We start from the raw sequence: 16,716 nt of genomic DNA, 5'->3' as shown, positions 1-16,716 counted from the left end.
TCTGCGTAAAAAGCTTACCCGACATCTCCTCTGTACCTACTTCCAAGCACCTTAAAACTGTGCCCTCTCGTGCTAGCCATTTCAGCCCTGGGAAAAAGCCTCTGACTATCCACATGATCAATGCCTCTGATCGATCATCTTATACTTTAATTTTGTCTTTGTACCATCTTCCCTTGCCCTGACACTAATTGTGGGTATAAGCTTACATTTAAATGCCTGTCACTTCCTGACACACTCTGGCCCATTTTACTACTCTGCATTATAACTGTGACCCTTCTCTTTAATGTTCTAAATTTCACAGGAACCTCCCATGTCTGTCCCACCTCCCCACAGTATTCAGTTGAAAGCCTTTTCTACAGCCCTATTCACTAGAGTCAGGAAGGAGAAAGGGATTAAACATCCCTGTGGCCATCCCCCTTTGGAAACTGTTTTTGGGGGGGGGGGGAGGGTGGGATGACCTAGCAGAGGTAAGTCACAGTGGTTGGGTCTATAACACTTTGACTCTGCAATTCAGAAGGGAAGGGCTGTAGTGATAGTCAGGGTTAGGATTTGTTAGTTAAGGGAAAAGAAAGGAGGTCTGTGGGTGAGAATGAAATTCCTGGATGCCTCCCAGGTGCTAAGGTCTGGGACATCGTGGATTGAGTCCTCAGCATTCTTTGGGAGTGTGAGCAGCCGGAGGTCGTGGTCCATGTAGGTGCCAAAGACATAGATAGGAAGAGGGACAAGGTTCTGCAAAGGGAGATCAGGGAGTTAGGTAGTAAGTTAAAGGGCAGGACCTCCAGGGTTGTGATCTCAGGATTACTACCTGTGCCACATGTTAGTGAGGTCAGAAATAGGTACATTCGACAACTTAGCACGTGGCTAAGATGTTGGTGTACGAGGAAGAGCATAAGATTCTTAGAGCATTGGGCTCTCTTCCAGGGAAGGTGGGTCATGTACAGAAGAGATGGTTTGCAGCTGAACTGGAAGGGGACTAATAGCCTAGCAGGAAGATTTGTTAGTGCTGCATGGTGGGGTATAAACTAGAGTTGCAGAGAGAAGGAACCACAGTACCAGTAGTTAGAGGAAAACTTGTGGCGATAGATGTTGGTAAGACCTCAAAGTCAGGAATCAAAAGGTAGAGCACGGTGTGACTAGTATCCTCAGCTGCATACATTTCAATGCAAGAAGCCTGTGTAGGAAAGGCGGATGAGTTCAGGGCATAGATCAACACCTGGAATTATGATGTTGTAGCCATTAGTGAGACTTGGTTGCAGGAGGGGCAGGACTGGCAGCTCAATATTCTGAGGTCTCCTTGTTTTAGATGCAACAGAGTAGTAGGGATTAAAGAAGGAGAGGTGCTGTTACTAGTCAGGGAAAATGTCATGGCAGTGCTCCATCCAGAGAGACTGGAGAACTTGTCCAGTGTGGTGTTATGAATGGAATTGAGTAATAAGAAAGGTATGACCATGCTAATAGGGCTATATTACAGACTACCGAAGAATTTAGAGGATCAAATCTGTAGAGAGAAAGCAGACTGTTGCAAGAAACATAACGTTGTTATTGTAGGTGATTTTAACTTTCCACATATTGACTGAGACTCCCATACTAAGGGGACTAGATGGGATAGAGTTTGTGAAATGTGTTCAGGAAATTTCCTTAATCAGTATGTAGAAGTCCCAATGAGTGTACGATACTTGATCTGCTACTAGGAAATGAGACAGGGCAAGTGACAGAGGTTTATGTCGGGGAAAATCTAGTGATCACAATGCCATTAGTTTCAACTTAAATATTCAAAAAAGATAGGTGCCCACCGGTTGAGGTTCTAAACTGGAGAAAGACTAATTTTGATGGTATCATAAACGATCTGGCAAGTGTGAATTGGGACAGGCTGTTTTCTGGCAAAAGAGTACTTGGTAAGTGAGAGGTCTTCAAAAGTGGCATTTTGAGAGTACAAAGCTTGTATGTGCCTGTCAGAATAAAAGGTAAAGATAACAAGTGTAGGGAACCTTGGTTTTCAAGAGATATTGAGGCCCTGGTTAAGAAAAATAAGTAGGCACATTGGAGGCACAGGCAGCTAGGAACAAGCGAGGTGCTTACAGAGTACAAGAAATGCAAGACAACACTTAAGAAAGAAATCAGGAGTGCTATAAGTAGGCATGAAGTTACCCTAGCAGACAAGGTGAAGGAGAATCCTGTGGGATTCTACAGATATGTGAAGAGTAAAAGGATTGCAAAGGACAAAATTGGTCATCTGGAAGTTAAGAATGGTAATCCATGTGCAGAGCCAAAACAGATATTGGAGATCTTCAATGTTTTTTTGCAGCTGTATTTACTCAGGAGATGGACACAGAGTCTATAGAAATGAGGCAAAGCAGCATCAACTTCACGGACCCTATACAGATTACAGAGTAAGAGACAAATCAGGGTGGATAAATCCCCAGGGTTGACAAGGTGTTTCTCTCAGACCCTACAGGAGGAATGTGCAGAAATTGCCAGAACCCTGGCAGAGATACGTAAATAATTTTTGGTGACAGGAGAGGTACCAGAGGATTGGAGGTTAGTTGGGACAGCTTCTTCCACCGGGCCATCAGACTGATTAATTCACGCTGACACAATTGTATTTCTATGCTATATTGACTGTCCTGTTGTACATACTATTTATTACAAATTACTATAAATTGCACATTTAGACAGAGAAGTAACATAAAAGATTTTTACTCCTCATGTAAATCCTTGTAAGTAATAAAGTCAACTCAACTTAATTCAATGTTGTCCTGATGTTTAAGAAAGGCTCTAAACATAAACCAGGAAATTATAGGCTGGTGAGTCTGACATCAGTCGTGGGAGAAGTATTCTAAGGGACTGGATATATAAATATCTGGATAGATGTTGACTGATTAAGGGTAGTCAGCATGGCTTAGTATGTAGTAGATCACGTCTAACCAATCTTACAGATTTTTCAAGAAAGTTACCAGGAAAGTGGATGAAGGCATGGCAGTGGATGTTGTCTACATGGCATTTGATAAGGTCAAGATTTGACCATGGGAGATTGGTCAAGAAAGTTCAGTTGCTTGGCATTCAAGATGCCAATATCCTTGCAGGGAGGTTTGTTAGTGCTACTGGGGAGGGGTTAAACTAGATTTGCAGGGGTATGGGAACCAGGGTGCCAGAGCAGATAGCAAAGCGGGGATGAAAATAAATGATGTTAAAAGTTCATGCAAAGTCACAAATAGAAGGGTTGTGTGTGGTGGTAATAATCTTCTGAGGTGTGTCTATTTCAATGCAAGGAGTATTGTGGGGCAGGCTGATGAGCTGAGGGCGTGGATTGACACATGGAATTACGGCATTATAGCCATTAGTGAAACTTGCCTACGGGGGGGGGGGGGGGGGCAGGACTGGCAGCTTAACGTTCCAGGGTTCCGATGTTTCAGACCTGATAGAGGCAGAGGAATGAAGGGTGGGGACGGTGGCATTGCTAGTCAGGGAAAATGTTACAGCAGTGCCCAGGCAGGACAGATTAGAGGGCTTGTCTACCAAGGCCATATGGGTGGAGCTGAGAAAGAGGAAAGGTATGACCACATTAATAGGGTTGTATTATAGACCACCCAATAGTCAGCGAGAATTGGAGGAGCAAATCTACAGAGATAGCAGACAACTGCAGGAAACAAAGTTGTGATAGTAGGGGATTTCCAATGACTCTGTGCCAGTTTCCTTCGTAAATACAGACACAAAAAACCCATTTAAGATCTGTCCCATTTCTTTTGGTTCCATACATAAGCTGACCACTCTGATCTTCAAGAGGACCAATTTTATCCCTTACCCTTTTGCTCTTAATATACCTGTAGAAGCTCTTTGGATTATCCTTCACCTTGACTGGCAAAGCAACCTCATGTCTTCTTTTAGCCCTCCTGATTTCTTTAAGTATTTTTTGCACTTTTTATACTCTTCAAGCAACTTATTTGCTTCCTGCTTCCTATACATGTCATACATCTCTCTCTTCTTCTTTATCAGAGTTCCAATATCCCTTGAGAACCAAGATTCCTTATTCTTACTCACTTTGCCTTTAATCCTGACAGGAACATACAAACTCTGCACTCTCAAAATTTCTCCCTTGAAGGCCTTCCACTTACCAATCATATCCTTGCCAGAGAACAACCTGTCCCAATCCACGCTTTTTAGATCCTTTTTCATTTCTTCAAATTTGGCCTTTTTCCAGTTTAGAACCTCAACCCGATGACCAGATCTATCTTTATGATCACTGGAACCAAAGTGTTCCCCTACACACACTTCCGTCACCTGCCCTAACTCGTTTCCTAATAGGAGATATAATATTGTATCTTCTCTAGTTGGTACCTCTATATAGTCACAAGATAAAGGAGCAGAAGTAGGCCATTCGGCCCATTGAGTCTGCTCCGCCACTCCACAACGAGCTAAACTATTCTCCTATCTAGTTCCATCTACAAGGTAAATGGTAGGGCACCGAGGAGTGCAGTAGAACAGAGGGATCTGGGAATACAAATACAAAATTCCCTAAAAGTGGCGTCACAGGTAGATAGGATTGTAAAGAGAACTTTTGGTACATTGGCCTCTATAAGTCAAAGTATTGAGTATAAGAGTTGGAATGTTATGGTGAGGTTGTATAAGGTATTGGTGAGGCCGAATTTGGAGTATTGTGTGCAGTTTTGGTCACCAAATTACAGGAAGGATATTAATAAGATTGAAAGAGTGCAGAGAAGGTTTACAAGGATGTTGCCAGGACTTGAGAAACTGAGTTACAGAGAAAGGTTGAATAGGTTAGGACCTTATTCCCTGGAGCGTAGGAGAATGAGGGGAGATTTGACAGAGGTATATAAAATTATGATGGGTATAGATAGAGTGAATGCAAGCAGGCTTTTTCCACTGAGGCTAGGGGAGAAAAAAAAACAGAGGACATGGGTTAAGGGTGAAGGGGGAAAATTTTAAAGGGAACATTAAGGGGGGGATTCTTCACACAGAGAGTGGTGGGAGTGTGGAATGAGCTGCCAGATGAAGTGGTAAATGCAGGCTCACTTTTAACATTTAAGAAAAACTTGGACAGGTACATGGATGAGAGGTGTATGGAAGCATATGGTCCAGGTGCAGGTCAGTGGGACTAGGCAGAAAAATGGTTCAGCACAACCAAGAAGGGCCAAAAGGCCTGCTTCTGTGCTGTAATGTTCTATGGTTCTATGAGGTAGTAAACTGGATTAGATATTGGCTTTGTGGAAGAAGTTTGTATCAATGATCTGGATGATAATGTGGTTAACTGGATCAGCAAATTTGTGGATGACACCAAGATAGGGGCTGTAGTAAACAGTGAGGAAGGCTATCATCACTTGCAGAGAGATCTGGATCAGCTGGAAAAATGGGCTGAAAAGTGGCAGATGGAATTTAATGCAGACAAGTGCAATGTGTTGCACTTTGGCTGGACCAACTAGGGTAGGTCTTACACAGTGAAAGGTAGGGCACTGCGTAGTGTGGTAGAACAAAGGGATCTGGGAATACAGATCTATAATTCATTGAAAGTAGCATCAAAGGTAGATAGAGTCATAAAGAAAGCTTTTGGCACATTGGCTTAATAAATCAAACCACTGAGTACAGGAAATGGGATTTTATGTTGAAGTTGTATAAGACTTCGGTGAGATCTAATTTAGAGTACTGTGTGCAGTCTTGGTCACATAAGACTACAGGAAAGATGTAAGTAAAGTTGAAAGAGTACAGAACAAATTTACAAAGATGTTGCCGGGTATAGGGGACCTGATTTATAAGAAAAGATTGACTAAGTTAGGACTGCATCCCTTATAACATAGAAGATTGTGAGGAGATTTTATAGAGGTGTACAAAATTATGAGGAGTATAGGTAGGGTAAATGCAAGCAGGCTTTTTCCACTGAGGTTGGGTGGGACTACAACCAGAGGTCATGGGTGAAAGGTGAAAAGTTTAAGGGGAACATGAGGGGAAACTTTCACTCAAGAGGGTAGTGAGTGTGTGGAATGAGCTGCCAGCACAGGTGGTGTATGGTAGCTCAACTTCAATGTTTAAGCGAAGTTTGGATAGGTACATGGATGGTCCAGATATGGAGGGATATGGTATGGGTGCAGGTCATTGGGGATAGGCAGTTTAAATGTTTTCAACATGGATTAGATAGGTCGAAGGGCCTGCTGTACTTTTCTATTACTCTATGACTAGGACTAAGGTCCCAGTTTGATTTAAATGAAACCAAGAGCTACCTCTTTCTTCAGCATCTCTGGAACTAAACCCACTTCTCCCACACAAATATTGGAGTTGTGTATTCAATTTGCTGATTCATTGAACGTGACAATTTGCATGTGACTTAGGAAATACTTTAACCCATACATGATGGAATCAACTTGAAAATAGGCCAGTTGAGATAGAATCAAATAACAATCATAGTCAAAGAAACCTCAAGGAAAAAGCCATCACATACATGAGAAAAAAAAACAATATTAAAGAGTTTATTAGTGGATAAGGAAAGGAAAGCACTTAAAGTATTTGAATATTTTTATTTAAGAAGTTAACAAGTGCAGTTGAAGAGTATAACCAGTGGAGCCTATTGCTGTGTACTCTGCTCACACATAACTGCATGGAAAACATCCGAGCAATCACATCATCAAGTTTGTCGATGATACAACAGAATTGGGGCACAGCACTAACAAGGAGACGGCCGAGAGAGGAAGCCAAAAAGCTTGAGGCTTGGAGCCAGACCGATAAAGTATGTAAAGGGTTAATACGGTCACTTAAACATAGCAGGCTGTTTTTTCTGAAAGACACCACTGATGATCAACAGATGTGTTAAGCTATGCTGAGCCATATTTCTTCTTGGAGTTAGACACTGTTTCAAGGTCTTTGTTTCTTTGTGCAGTCATCCACATAGATAAAACCGCTCCAGCTTGTTCTGTGTACGTGGCCATTATACCTATTCCGTAATTTGTCTCGCGGTACTGTCAAGCACAGAGATAAGTCTGTCTGCAGCTTGGTATGCGTAGGGATATCTGAACGACTATATCCATTTTGTAAGGGGAATTGTGAGTTAGTTGGTGGACCAGGCAGGAACAGTCACAGACTGTTCCTGTTTGTTCGACTAGCTGAGAAAGCCCCAGAGGCTTTGAATAAGGAGTTTGTACTTATATGGTCTCTGAGTTACTTTATCTGGATTCGACTTCCACACTTGGCACTTGTGAGCAGGGTACTGTGGGTATCGGGACTGTGATACAGAGGCGGGCTAAGTGACAGACCAAACATCCTATCTATGAGGACCGATAGGGCCTGCAAAGACGAATTGTCTTTGTCGCTCCCTATGATACCGGTGTGAGTCTCTGCCCCTCACCCAGACCTCAGCACAGGACCTTGACAGGACCCGGATCGAATCTGCCGAGAGACTCGTATAAGATAGGCCAATTATTTGAAAATTGGACAGCTGACAGGAGTCGGGTAAAAGTTAAAATTGGGCAAGAGTTAAAGTCGAGTAAGGAAAAACAGGGGAATTGAGCAGTAGACAATGTGTTTGGTTAAAAAAAAATGAAAGGATAAAAACCATACAATTGGATAGGTGGCACGGGTCGGGTAAAATTTAGAGTTGTCTAAGAATTGAAGTTGGGTAAATTGAACCAGGAAAATTGAACAGTAGGCAATGTGTGCAGGTGTCAGGTAAAAATTAATGTCCAGTAAAGGAGGTAGGAAAATTGAATAGTAGATACCATGCGCCGGTATCGGGAAAAAATTAAAGTCAGGTAAGAATCAAGGTCTGGTAAAGAAACCAGGAGAATTGAGCAGTAGACACCGTGCTTGATAAAAAGACAAAAACATGGGACAAGATCTATTGTGTGATTAAAAATAGTACAGGAACTTCACTACGCAAAAAGTATGAGTTGTTTCATAATAAGGAGAGAGATTTACGTGTTTTAAGTGGTATATTGCGTAAGAAATTGGGGGACAAAGTGTGGCCATGGGAAGAGACTTGGGATGTGACAAGCTGTGACCGAGCCGTAAAAATGGTCCAGAGAAAGATCAGTTCTAATAAATGCAAAACCTTGATCAAGGAATAAAACCGAAGGCCAAAATAATCCTAATATTTTCCATTCTTCCAAAATTCATCTTCTCCAAACTTCCACTATTCATCGACAAACTAGGGGAATTTTACAATGCCCAATTAAGCCAACAATCTGCACGTCTGGGGTGTGGGAGGAACTGGGAATTCCCACATAATCACAGGGAAAACGTGCAAATTCCACTCACACAACACTCAAGATCAGGACTGATCCTGAGGCAGTGGATCTACAAGCTGTACCTCTGTGCTGTAGGAATCTGTAGTTCACTGCTTAAAGGGGTGAGGGAAAAACCATCCACATATTTAAATGCAATCTGGATCACCAGTTGAAGAGATGTAACCTGCAAAGCTGGGATGGAGGGATATCTTAAAATGCTCTTTTTAAAAAAAAATCAACAAGTACATAGCCGGCCACGTTTACTCTTTCAACCTCCTTTATCCTATGGTACTCCACATGCAACCACAGGAGATGTGTCCCCTCACCTCAGCCCTCCTCACCATCCAGCAACCCAAGAAGTCTTAATGTGACATAAATTTCTATATTTCCATGGCCTTCATTAATTCAGTATAATGTTATTGTTAACTCACTTTGTGGTGGAAACACATGGACGATAAACGTCAAAAGATAAACATGGACATAAATTGAGTTTAATTAACTCTGAGCATTATCACTCACAAAATGACATGGGTAAGAATTTTCTTTCTTACAGTTTCCCCTACACCACAGAATTACTTATCCAGAAATTATTTAAAGCAAAATATTTCTATAAGCATTACATATTTTTCTAACCTAAATTCTGCATTAGTGACTGGATGCTGACTTATGGCAAACGGCTTCACGGTTACTTCTCTGACAGGATCTTCTCCATCCCTGGCATCGGCCTCATTCGTGCCCATGTGAAAACTTCCACCAGGCAAATTGACAAGATCTTTATCTACAATTGTCACAAAAGGAGAAAGAACATATAAGTGTAGCAGCAGGAGCGGGCCATTCAATAAGTTCATGGCTAATCTTTTACTGCAGCACCACTGTCAAAGCACTGTCAGGATATCCTCTGATTCCCTTTAAATACAGCAATCTATTCTGTGACTGTGCCTTCACATCCCTCTCAGGTAGAAGATTCTAGCACTTCATTTCTTCTCACCTCCCCTGATTGGCTGACTATTACTCTGAGACTGTCACCTCTGGTCCACAACACTGGAACCAAGAGAATACCCCTCCAAATTCCTGAATCATGGCTACTCCCTATCATTGTGAGCAGAATCTTGGACCACTCCTCACTATTTCCCACACCTCATTCCCTCTCCTGGATAGAGCAAGCACAGAGTTTCGTGGTCCATAGCTTCCACTCCACCAGCCTCTGCAATCAACACATCATCCTTTACAATTTCTACCTGCTCCAACAAGATTTCACAACTGGGCACATATTGACCAGGATCCTTTTCAAACCCCACCCCCTATCTCATGGCACTTCCCCATGCAACAACAGGAAATACTTCTCAAGAACAACAGGAAATACTTCTCACTTCTGCCCTCCTCACCATCCAGGATCCCAAACAGTCTCTCCAGGTGAAGCAGCAACTCATTGGCACTTCCTCCAGTATGGTGTATTGTATTCATTGTTATACTGGAGAAACCAAACAGATTGGGAGGAATTGTAGGGTTGATTCTCAGCTTACTGTTGCCTACCATATTAATTCACCATCCCCACTCCAACCTGATCTTTCTGACTATAGCCTTCCACACTGACGTAAGATCTGTTCCATCTGGACGTGTGCAGCCTTCTGGACTCCAATTTATAAAATCATTATTTTAGCTCAGTATCTGCCCCCCCCATACTTTATTTTAGCATTGTATTTCACAGCGAAAAAAAAGCCTATTCTGATTTTGACTGCTACAATAATTCATCTAGTCTTACTATATCAGATATTTCCTTGTCTGAATTAGAGTTGTAGAGCATAGACCCTTCAGCCTACTGCCCATTACACTAACGCCATTTTGCCATGTTAGTACTATACACTTCTATATATCTCCCCTCTTAAAGGTTGCAATTATACCCGATTCAACCACCACTTCTGGCAGTGAATTCCAGATATCTCAATGTAGGTATCTCTTTTAAAATTCATTCCTCTCATCTTAAAACTACACCTCTTGTTTTTCATACACCTAATATGGGAAACAATTTTGACTATCTACTCTATTTTATGTTCTTCTATCAGCAGCACCTCCCCCCAAAACCTGATGGCATGAACATCGACTTCTCTAACTTCCGCTAATGCCCCACCTCCCCCGTACCCCATCCGTTATTTATTTTTATACATTCTTTTTCTCTCTCTCCTTTTTCTCCCTCTGTCCCTCTGATTATACCCCTTGCCCATCCTCTGGTTCCCCCCCCCCACTTGTCTTTCTCCCCAGACCTCCTGTCCCATGATCCTCTCGTATCCCCTTTTGCCAATCACCTGTCCAGCTCTTGGCTCCATCCCTCCCCCTCCTGTCTTCTCCTATCATTTTGGATCTCCCCCTCCCCCTCCCCCTCCCACTTTCAAATCTCTTACTAGCTCTTCCTTCAGTTAGTCCTGACGAAGGGTCTCGGCCTGAAACGTCGACTGTACCTCTTCCTACAGATGCTGCCTGGCCTGCTGCCTTCACCAGCAACTTTGATGTGTGTTGCTTGAATTTCCAGCATCTGCAGAATTCTTGTTGTTTACCTCTCCCCAAAATTTAGCTATGCCATCTCTCCTCATCAATCCAATCCAGATGAATTGCCAAAGTATTCTCTGCAGCACAACCCTCCTCAACCTACTCTGCTACCAGACACTAGTATGCTTCCCCTCTTCCCAGTTTGACCAAGGGTCGTGTACTTTTCCACCTGCTCAGATGCTAACTGAGTGTTAAATGAAATGTTTTGTAAACATCGCCCTCCCTACCCTGTGGTGTCACTTGGGATTACGTCTCATTCTTACAGAGGCCAGGTTCAATCTCTCCTGAAGAGACATCGACTCCCATTCCCCGCGTTGCTGGGTAACCACACCCTCCCCCAAACCCGTTGCCGTGGACACTCCGCTCCCTTTTCCTCGCCATCTGGGGACCCACCCTCGCCGCCACCATCACTGATGCTCTGCTCCCACCGGCCACACACCTGCTAAGGTCCCGGCCACCCCCGGAGGCGGCGGCAACAGCAGCAGCAGCAGCAGCAGCGGGCAGCGCATGACGCCCGTAAAGGCCCCGCTTGGCCGCCTGGGCCGAGCTGTGACGTGGCGACCGCGGATTGGCCGGAGCAGTGCGTAAAGCGCTGGACGATCGGAGCGGGAATTGCGGAGAAGGGGTTGTGCGGGTCCGCTAATGGCGGCGAGGGAAAGAGCGGGATGGGGATTCGGGACCAGAGGTAGGCAGCTGCGGAAAATAAAGAGAGTGAGGCGACGGATGAATGAAAACCGAGACAAAGGGAGTAAAAGAATAGGAAATGACAGTGGAGAGAGCTCTGAAAGTGAGGAAGATGAACAAGTTGAGAGAGAAGGTAGCAACACACATCAAAGTTGCTGGTGAACGCAGCAGGCCAGGCAGCATCTCTAGGAAGAGGTACAGTCAACGTTTCAGGCTGAGACCCTTTGTCAGGACTAACTGAAGGAAGAGTGAACCCCTCCCCCTCCAACTTTCAAATCCCTTACTCACTCTTCCTTCAGTGAGTCCTGACGAAGGGTCTCGGCCTGAAACGTCGACTGCACCTCTTCCTAGAGATGCTGCCTGGCCTGCTGCATTCACCAGCAACTTTGATGTGTGTTGCTTGAATTTCCAGCATCTGCTGAATTCCTGTTGTTCAGAGAGAAGGTGTTGTTATAATTAGGTTTAATGAGAAGGCTCAGGGACATATGAAGAAAATTAACCCATTTGTGCTAACAACAACTCTGTCAAATAAGATAGGGGAAATAATATTTGCAAAAGTCCTTAATGATGACAACCTATTGGTAAGATGTGCAAATGAGGAACAACTTGAGAAAGCACTCGAGTTTAAAGAGATAGGAAAATGCAAGGTGGAATACACAGGGAGGGTGGGAGCACGGAATGGTGGTTGTAAAGGAGTGACCTCGGGGGTACCAATGAGTATAAATATGGAGGAGTTAAAGAGGAATATCAAAGGAGGAAAAGTAATGAATGTTCAAAGACTGAAAACAACAAAGGAGAGAGTGAAAAAGGAAAGTGAATCAGTATTGATTGAATTTGAAGAAGACAGAGTGCCAAGGAAGGTGTTCCTGGGTTTCATGAGTTGCCCAGTAAGGGTGTATGTGCCAAAGCCATTGAGGTGCTATAATTGTCTAAGGATTGGGCACATAGCTAAAAACTGTAAAAGGCAGAGGAGATGTGGGGGTGATGATGAATATGGAAAGTGTAGAACAGGAGTGCAACCAAAATGCAGCAATTGTGGAGGAGCTCATAATGTGGCAGATAGTGGGTGTGAGGTTATGAGATGGGAGAATGAAATTCAAGAAATAAGAGTGAAAAGAAAGTCACTTGTGCAGAAGCTGTAAGAATGTCAAGAGAACAGAATAATGCTCCTATTGAACAGGGAGCAATAGGGATGTGAGATGCAACAAAGAACAAATGACAGGATTTATGTAGATGAAAAGGGCTCTAGTAACATTCTTTGCAGGAGTGATTAATAGTACAACTGAGGTAAAGTCAAAAAGTGACAAAATTCAGCTGGTGGTCAAAGCAGCAGTGAACCATTTAGGGTTAGTAGGACTGACATGGGAAGAAGTGAGGGAGAACCTCACTAATCAGTCAAGCCAGGAAGTGTCATCGGTTGGTTAATACTAATTAATGGTGATTCTTTTGCAATGGATTGCCAGGAGCTTACTGGCCAATAGCCAGGAATTCAAGCACTTTATTAAAGAAATGCTTGTAAAACCGGATGTAGTGTGTATTCAGGAAACTTGGTTGAAACCAACTTTAGACTTTGTGGTATATGGGTATACAATGATAAGGAAAGATAGAAATCTAGGAGGAGGAGGGGGCTGCGCTATGTTAATCAAGCAAGGTATACCATATAGGGTACCGGAAAAAGGAGATGCTCAGGAATACATAGTGGTGGAAGTTGGGAGAGAGGGAAGGTTAACTACTACAATCCATGTAGAAGGTTGGATTTGGACTGCCCATTAAGGATACAAAGACAAAACAGACAAAGTAGTGTGGTGTGCAGATTTCAATGCTCACAGCACAATATGGGGGGGGGGGGGATCTGATAACAGATTCAAATAGAAAGGTCATTGAAGATTTGGTGGCAGAAAGAGATTTGGTGTGTATGAATGATGGTAGAGGAACAAGGATAAACATAACAACAGGAACTGAGTCGGTACTGGATATTATGTTAGTGTCTAATACCTTGGCTGGGGTTAGTAACTGGGGAGTTTGGACTGCTTCAGCAGTAGGCAGTGATCACTACCCAGTTTTATGTTCAGTGGGTGAAAGAGTTGAAGTAAGCCCAGGTGGTGAAATCCCAAAGTGGGTGTTTGGAAAAGCAGATTGGGGTAAGTTCCAGAAGTTGAGTGAAGAAGCATTGACAAGGATTGACATTTCTGGAAATGTAGATGAATTAAACAGTCAGGTGACTTCAGCAATTATTATGGCAGCAGAAGGATATATACCCAGGAGTAAAAATAGGATGAATAGAAAACTGGTACCCTGGTGGACAGAGGAATATTGCCAGGTTGTAAAAAAACAGAAATAGAACATTCAGGCTAGTTAAAAGAACCCATAATATGCAGCATTTGGTTCAATATAAGAAAGCACAGGCAGTGGTGAGAAGAACTATACATCAAACTAAAAGGGCAAGTTGGAGGAGTTTTTGCAACAAAATAGGAAGAACAACACCTGTGGGAGAGGTATGGGGAATGATTAAGAGGATGGGGGGAAGTAGAAGGGAATGGGAATATTCAGTAATGATATCTGAGGAGGAAATGGCATCTCCAGTAGGGATAAGGCTGAGATCATGGCCAAGTCATTTGTACAGATACACAGTTCAGAAAATTTATCTGTAGAAGGAGAAGAGAAAGAACAATGAGTCAGCACCTAGATGTGTTAAACAGGAGGGAAGAAACTGATGATATAATTGATGATCCATTTACGTTAGTAGAAATGATAAGAGCAATAAAGAGATTGAGACCAACCTCCCCAGGGAAAGGTCTGATCTGCTATGTTATGCTAAAAAATCTAGAAGAAGAGCGCTCTTGAAGTTGCTGCATTTTTATAACAGTGTGGGAGGAGGGCAGATTACCAAGTGCATGGAAAGAAGCAGTAGTAATTCCAATAAGGAAATCTGGCAAGGATCCATCAAAAACCTCTAGCTACAGACCAGTAGCGTTAACATCAAATATATGCAAGATAATGGAAAGGATGATAACAGAAAGGTTATCGTATGAGCTTGAGAAGAGGGGAATGCTGGCAAGTTATCAGAGTGGTTTTAGGAAGGGAAGGAATTCCATGGACTCAGTGATAAGGTTAGAGACCTTAAAAAAGGCCCAGGCAAATAAAGAGTCAGTCGTTGCAGTGTTTTTTGACATAGAAAAAGCCTATGATATGTGTGGAAGGAAGGATTGTTAATTAAACAGCACAAGATGGGGGTTGGTGGGAGAGTTTTTAATTGGATTAAAGATTTTTTGTTTGGTAGAAAAGTTCAAGTTCGGATTGGATCAGAATTATCAAATCAGTACATAGTGGAAAATGGCACACCTCAAGGTAGGGTGATTAGCCCATTATTTTTCATCATTATGATCAATGATGTCTTCATAAAGGTACCAGTGGATATAGGTAGGTAACTGTTTGTGGATGATAGGGCCTTGTGGGAAAGAGGCAGGAACGTGGAACATATAATCAGGAAACTACACTTGATGAAGTGGTAGAGTGGGGTTATGATTGGGGATGTAGATTTTCAGTAAAAAAAAAACACAAACTGTATTTTTCACCAGGAAAAGAATTGAGGTAGGGAAGAAGTTAAGGATGTATGAGATTGAATTAGAAAGGGTTGGATCATTTAAATTTCTGGGAGTTATATTTGATTCACGATTAACATGGGCAGACCATATCGGGAAAGTTGAGGAGAAATGTAAAAAAGTAATAAATGTGATGAGCTGTTTGACTGGTAGGGAATGGGGAGCAGGTTGTTCAGCGTTGAAGAGAATGTATGTGGCTTTAGTAAGATCTGTGTTGGACTATGGAAATATAGCATATGGATCAGCAGCTAGGTCTCATAAGGAAACTGGATGTGATTCAGGTTCAGGCTTTGAGAGTGTGCCATGGGGCTTTTAAAACATCACCAGTATCAGCCCTACAGGTAGAAGTGGGAGTAATGCCTTTGGAACTAAGAAGGAAGCAATTGATGGCAAACTACTGGGCTAATCTGCAGGGGCACAATGATTCTCACCCTGCAAAAGGAGTGTTGCAGGAATGCTGGGAAAATGGGAGGTTTCAGAGGGATAACTTTAGTCGGATAGGGAATGATATTGCTAAAGAATGTGGAGTGTTTGATCTAAGGATGAGTCCTTCAGTGATTTATCCGGTTGTAGCTCCATGGAAGCTTGTATGGCCTGACATAGACTGGCATTTGCTAGAGGTAAAAAGGAAAGCAAAATATAAAACTGATTTGGTAAGTGCATTTAACTGTCATGTGATGGAAAAGTATAGTGATTATACTCAGATTTATAAGGATGGTGCTAAGGAACCTGAAACAGGAGTGGCAGGGTTTGGGGTGGCTATACCAGCAAAAGAAATTGGAATCAGCAGAAGAACATCTAATAAGTTAGGGGTGTATACAGTGGAGATGCTGCCAGTGTTGGTTGTGTTGCGATGGGTGGAGAGATCTAGACAAGTCAAAGTGTTCATATGCTCAGATTTATCCTCAGTTCCAGCAAGCTTACAGTCTTTTCTCTCAAACAGTCGGCAAGATGTACTTTATGAAGTCCTTCAGTCAGTCACAAGAATTGCAAATCAGGGAGGTCAGGTAAAATTTCTTTGGGTTCCAGCACATGTAGGGGTGAAGGGGAATGAAAGGGTGGATGAGTTGGCAAAGAGGGCATTAAGGAAAGAAAATGTAGAAATGCACATTAGTATCAGTAAAGCAGAGGTTAAGTGTGTAATCTGGGAAAAAAATCAACCAAATGTGGCAAGAAAGATTGGACGGGGAGGGGAAAGGGAGGAATTTATATCAAATACAAAAGAGTGTTGCAGGTACTAGGGTAGGTAGTGGATACAGAAGAGAGGAAACTGTGTGGACTAGGTTAAGGCTGGGACACTGTGCATTAAACAAAACAACCCCCCCCCCCCCCCCCAAATGCCTTCGACACATTAGGAACAGATATGTAATCAGATTAAGGAAATGTGTAAAAATAATGTTTGTCATCATGGGGGATTTCAACTTCCCTAATATAAACTAGGATCTTCTTAGTGTAAGGGGTTTAGATGAGGCAGAATTTAAGTGTATCCAGAGGGTTTATTAGATCACTATGTGGACAGTCCAATGAGAGGAGAGACTGTACTGACCTGGTGTTGGGTAATGAGCCTGGCAGGGTGACTGACCTTTCAGTGGGTGAACAGTTAGGGAACGGGGACCACAATCCTTAACTTTCAGGATAGCTATAGATAAGGATAGGTATGG

General features: G+C 42.8%; 1 protein-coding gene across 2 annotated transcripts in view; it reads right to left on the bottom strand.

Annotated features, from left to right (window-relative positions):
• sumf2 (sulfatase modifying factor 2) overlaps positions 1 to 11,306 on the bottom strand; it is a 46,973-nt gene extending 35,667 nt beyond the window's left edge. Inside the window, exons 1-2 of one of the 2 annotated variants that reach the window (XM_072243146.1) lie at positions 11,209 to 11,306; positions 8,859 to 9,003 (exon numbers count right to left, since the gene is read on the bottom strand). In XM_072243146.1, the coding sequence (XP_072099247.1) occupies positions 8,859 to 9,003; positions 11,209 to 11,278 (215 nt within the window). In that variant the 5' untranslated portion in view covers positions 11,279 to 11,306. Of the gene's footprint in view, positions 1 to 8,858; positions 9,004 to 10,996; positions 11,067 to 11,208 lie in introns of those variants that run through there. The other variant, XM_072243147.1, reaches the window with a different exon arrangement.
• Positions 11,307 to 16,716: the final 5,410 nt, after the last annotated feature.

The sequence above is a fragment of the Mobula birostris genome, chromosome 25, assembly GCF_030028105.1.
Source record: "Mobula birostris isolate sMobBir1 chromosome 25, sMobBir1.hap1, whole genome shotgun sequence".
Taxonomy (NCBI): Eukaryota; Metazoa; Chordata; class Chondrichthyes; order Myliobatiformes; family Myliobatidae; genus Mobula; species Mobula birostris.
This window is presented reverse-complemented; position numbering and strand designations above follow the sequence as displayed.